Below are 4,992 nucleotides of genomic sequence, written 5' to 3' on the forward strand. Positions count from 1 at the left end.
ATTGTTTGCACTAATTTTTAATGTTGTTGTTTTATTATGTTGGCATTTTAAACCTTGCCCAGGGACTACAGTTGAAATTTAGCTACTTAGCTAACACTGGCTCATTTACAGAAATGTTTATTAATGTGCACTGTCCCTGTTCAAATAAACACGTAAATAAAAATAAAATAAATAAATGAGCCTTATGCTACGGAACACCTTATTTTACGGCCAGAGAGGAGCTGGCGAAGCTAAAGGTCCTGTCAAACACTCACCCCCATGCTGCTGTGTCTCCTTCAGGTCCATCTACGATGACCAGCCCAATGCCCACAAACGCTTCATGGAGAAGCTGGACGCCAGGATAAGGAACCATGACAGAGAGATTGAAAAGATGTGCAACTTCCACCACCAAGGCTTTGTGGACGCCATCACAGAGCTGCTTAAAGTCCGCGCGGATGCAGAGAAACTGATGGTGAGGAGGGGAAGGTCAGGCTGTCTGTGTTGGTGAGGATTTTACATGTAGGAACAGCTGTTGCTGTGATAGTGGAGAAGCTGATGGAAGGAGGTCAGCGAGGGAAAGACAGAGAAAAACCTGCTCCTAAAATGCCCACATTGATGAAACTACTATGCATGAATTTAGGGGCTAATCCGATGCTGCAGACCAAGCAGGTAATCCAAGCAAGTTTATTAGCATTTCCAAACAGAACAAATGAGGGAGAACTTGGAGAAAGCAAAGATGTTTTAAGGTGCTGGATGATGTGTTTCTGTTTTTATTCCGAAAACACGCCATGAACAGACGGCAGACACAGCAGCCGCCGTGTCCAAGTCCTGTCCTACACCTGACTCCTGAAAGCGCCAGAAGGTCGGGCCCCTCTGTTCAGCAGAGGAACAGAGATGTTAGTATTCATCCATGATTGGATCCTTTATCCCTGGAAAAGCTGACTGGTCAATTAGGTCGTGGCTGAGAGTTCAAAAATCCAGACCCAGAATTGAGAAGTTTGTCACTGAATCTGTGAGAACGAGGCTGTCAGCAGCCATTAAGCCCCTGAAAGGCCCAGCGAGCAGCATGGCTTCAGCTCCTGCTTTGTTCCTACTCCCTCATGGACAATGAGCTGATTACGAGGCTGAGCAGCTGCTGTGAGAGCGCTGCAGAGGGTCTGAAGAAATGAGGAATAGTGCCACCAAATTTACTCTGTGAAGATATTTCGGACCGCTGCTGTCAAACTGATGTCTGTTTGTGTTCAAAGGGTCAAGTGACGGACACCAACAGAAGACTACAGGAAGCAGGGAGGGATGTAAGTCCCTGCGTGTGTGGAGAGCAAACCGTGCCTTTTGTTGTGCTGTCATGACGGATGCATGCTCATTATCTCTGCTCTGGACATGACCGTTCTTTAACCTGCTAGGTGACCTCCTTCCATTGTCCTCCTCTACTGTGCCCCCCCCCAGGTAAGAGCTCAGACGGAGGAAGTGATTCGCTGTCGGATCCAGCAGAGGAACATGGCCACCACGGTGGAGAAGCTCCAGCTCTGTTTACCAGGTTAGACCCAGACCGCAGCCATCATCTAACGGTTCATCTGCTCTTCCTCCTTCATGAGAAAAATGATATTTAAAAGCTTTTTTCACAGGTGATGAGTCGCCCCATAGCGCTCTGCCTCGGCCGGTTACCTGGGCAACCGTATTATCGGCTGTCGGTTCGTTAACAAGGGGTTGGGTCTCAGCAGCTTAATCTGGCAGAGTTCAAAAGGTTTTTGTTGCCAGAAAGCAGATTCCAGTATCATCATCTCTTTGTTAGGAAAGTGTAGGTGGAAAAAACAAAAATGGAAAATCTGCATCAGAAATCACTAAATTCAACCTTCTTAGATTTCAGATTCAGTTTCATCGGCAGCTTTCTTTTTAAATCGTTTTTTATTTTTTAGAATACGTTCTCTTCCCTTCCTTCGCTCGTGACCAGACCTGGACATTAAGGCCTGGAAATCTGATCCCCATGTTTAGCTGGACTATAGTCAAAGATTCATCCATAACTGTAGCTGTGAATCGGCGCCACAGCAGAAACTCTACGCCTGAACATTTCAAACAGGCCTCCTCAGAACTCATTTATATCACCAAACATCCTCCGTTACCACATTTTATCAGAAGAAAAATATTATAAATACTATTCACAATTCCCCCATTTCATCACTAACTCTAATTTGTTTAGACAATAAATCTAAATTGTTTACTTGACCAGAAAATGTATCACAATAACGATAAACGATGTGATAAATCACCGATGCCAGATAACTGTTGCTAACGTCCAGCAGACCAATAGAAATGCGGCTTTGCTCCTCTCTGCAGAGGAAAGCTCCGCCCCCAGAGGAGAAGAAGATAAGATCAGGAAAACCTGATTTAGAAAGTGGGAAATTAATAAAAGTCCATATGAAAATGAACTGAGTAAAAAAAAGGGTTTATTTTTGAAAAAAAAAAATAAATATAAAAAAAAAAATGTGATGAAAATAATGGAAAAAAATCCGATAAAACAGCAAGGTTACTCTCAAAACTTTTGAAATGATTAAAAAATTTTTCAAATTTCCATTTCCAAAACGAAAATGGAAAAAGTTCCCCCCATTAAGGAAGAAGGACGTCATCCTGGCAGCAAACAGGCGATGAGAAAAGCTGATGCAGCAGCTAAACCAGAGCAACCCACAGATCAAACGCATCCTTCATCCCTTCCTCCATCCTCTGTCTGATGATCGAGTCGATCTTTGTTTAATTTCCTGAGCCACATGCTAAGCTAACAAGCTAATTATGTCCGTTATGCTCTGTTCTTTTGTAGTGCTTGAAATGTACAGCAAGCTAAAAGAGCAACTGGATTCCAAAAGGTAAGAACATGAGATCAGCGTCTTCAAACCCTATTTTGATCCCCTTTGAACACAAACATGCATAATCCAGAGAAGAAGAGCAGTGGGCGTGGCTTCTTTTTGCTGCTGCAGGTAGATCTCTGATCTATGGTCGTCCTGCTGAAAATGACCAAAATGGTGCCAGTGTGTGTGTGTCCCATCGTCTGCCTTCTCACCTGTCTTCACGTAAAAGTTTCACTGATTGCATTAAGAGATCATCTGACCAGTTCCATTATTCAGTTTTAGAAGTTTTGGAAGATATGTGAAGAAAAGAGACTGAGAATTCATCATTCTGCTTCATTCTATCTCTATAGTTATGCTGCTATAGGCTTAGACTGCTGGAGGACATAGGGACCCCTTTTTCATTATTCTGCTTCATTCTATCTCTATTCTCCCACTCTGCAGGATCTGTTAGTTCAATCTCTAACATTCTGCCCTCTCTGTTTTTTCTCATCTGACCTGCTTCACCCTCTTTGAAAGCAGCTCAGGTTCCTTAGGAAGCTTAAATAATCCAACGCCATCCTGATGGGGGCTGAAGCAAAAAGCTGCGACCCAAAGTGAAGACATCGCTGTATCTGAATCCATAAAAACTTCAGCAGCTGTCCAGAACTAAAATTTGACATTTTAAAACATAAAAATAACTTTATAGTTATACTTTGGCTAATAACGAGTTACTTTTAACGAGCAGCAACTTTCTCAGTTATTTTATAGAGAACTAACTATTACTAGGTACTTTTTATAACTAATGTTCCCTACACTGATCACAATACGATTTATCCAGATACGTTAACAAAGACGATATTCTGCGATTTTTATAATAGCTAATCTGTAAAATCTGTCTAATAATAATATGTTGAATTCAGTTCTCAGATGGATTTAGACTTTGTCATCTTCTATACACAGAGTGTACACAAAACGAAATTTTGATGCACACAGCTTTTCAACAGTGAATGAGCAGCTTAGCAGTGAAATTAACATTTCCATTTTATAAAGTGCTTCAGTGATCAACATGTAAACAGTGTAGGAGAAAAGGAAAACCAGTTTGTATGAATGAATAAATGCACTGAACCTTTCCATATAATATGGAATAAATATGGTGCGAAATGCATTAGAACATTGAGTTGTGTTCTATTTAAAGGAATCATAAAAGTTTAATGTTGGTGATGCAAAATAATGATGCAGTGTGATGCAGAGTCCAGTTATAGTTTCATCAGTCTGATGGTGGTGGGGAAGAAGCTGCTGCAGAACCTGCTGAACCTTCATTGAATGCTGTGAAGCCTCTTCCCAGAGGGCAGCAGGGAGAACAGTCCATGGTGAGGGGTTGAGGGGTCATTGATGATGTCACGGGCTCGGGACACAGCGCTGGGATGAAATGTCTTTAATGCAGGGAAGAGGAGCCCCCATGATCCTCTCTGCTGTTTTCACCTTCTTCCAGTCTGAGGCACTGCAGCCTCCACACCACACAGTGAGACAGCTGGTCAGAACGCTCTCTATGGAGCTTCTGGAGAAGGTGGTGAGGATGGGTGGGGGCAGGTGGGCTCTCTTCATCCTCCTCAGGAAGTCCAAGCACTTCTGGGCTCTTTAGACCAGTGAGGTGGTGTTTCCAGTCCAGGTGAGGGTGTCTGTGATGTGCACCCCCAGGAATTTGGTGCTGCTGACCACCTCTACAGCTGAGCTGTTGATGAGCAGTGGAGCGTGGTTAGGCCGGTTCTTCCTGAAGTCCACCATGATCTCCTTCTTCTTTTCCATGTTCAAGATCAGGCTGTTATCTCTGCACCTCCAGCTGCTCCACCTCCTCTCTGTAGTCCAGGTCGTTGTCGTCTCTTCAGGCTGTTTCTTTAAAAACAGCCTGAAGAGCTTAGTCAGTCTTCTAATAATGAAGGAAGATCTGATCATTCTCGTTCCTTTTAATGAAATCTGTGTTTTCCTCTGAATTGGATCTTTAATCATCTAACTGATGTGGATCGGGGCTGATCCACCTCCAGGTCCATCTAGATCACATCGTATGGATACTGTTATTGTTTGGTGTTTTGGGTTTATTCGTGGTGCACGCAGCCGAGGCAGTGGTTTTTATTTTTAATAAATTGTTTGATAACTAGAGGTGAGTATTGGCATGAGTGTTGCGATTCGATACATG

The 4,992-nt window shown here is 43.0% G+C and overlaps 1 protein-coding gene across 2 annotated transcripts in view; it reads left to right on the forward strand.

Annotated features, from left to right (window-relative positions):
- The window catches only part of exoc6 (exocyst complex component 6), a 34,304-nt gene that overhangs the window by 8,373 nt on the left and 20,939 nt on the right, over nt 1-4,992 (forward strand). For both annotated transcript variants that reach the window (XM_015379328.1, XM_015379330.1), the window contains exons 2-5: nt 280-451; nt 1,227-1,274; nt 1,426-1,516; nt 2,792-2,837. In XM_015379328.1, the coding sequence (XP_015234814.1) occupies nt 280-451; nt 1,227-1,274; nt 1,426-1,516; nt 2,792-2,837 (357 nt within the window). The remainder of the gene's footprint in view (nt 1-279; nt 452-1,226; nt 1,275-1,425; nt 1,517-2,791; nt 2,838-4,992) is intronic.

Source organism: Cyprinodon variegatus, unplaced genomic scaffold (genome assembly GCF_000732505.1).
Source record: "Cyprinodon variegatus isolate N-32 unplaced genomic scaffold, C_variegatus-1.0 Scaffold189, whole genome shotgun sequence".
Classification (NCBI taxonomy): Eukaryota; Metazoa; Chordata; class Actinopteri; order Cyprinodontiformes; family Cyprinodontidae; genus Cyprinodon; species Cyprinodon variegatus.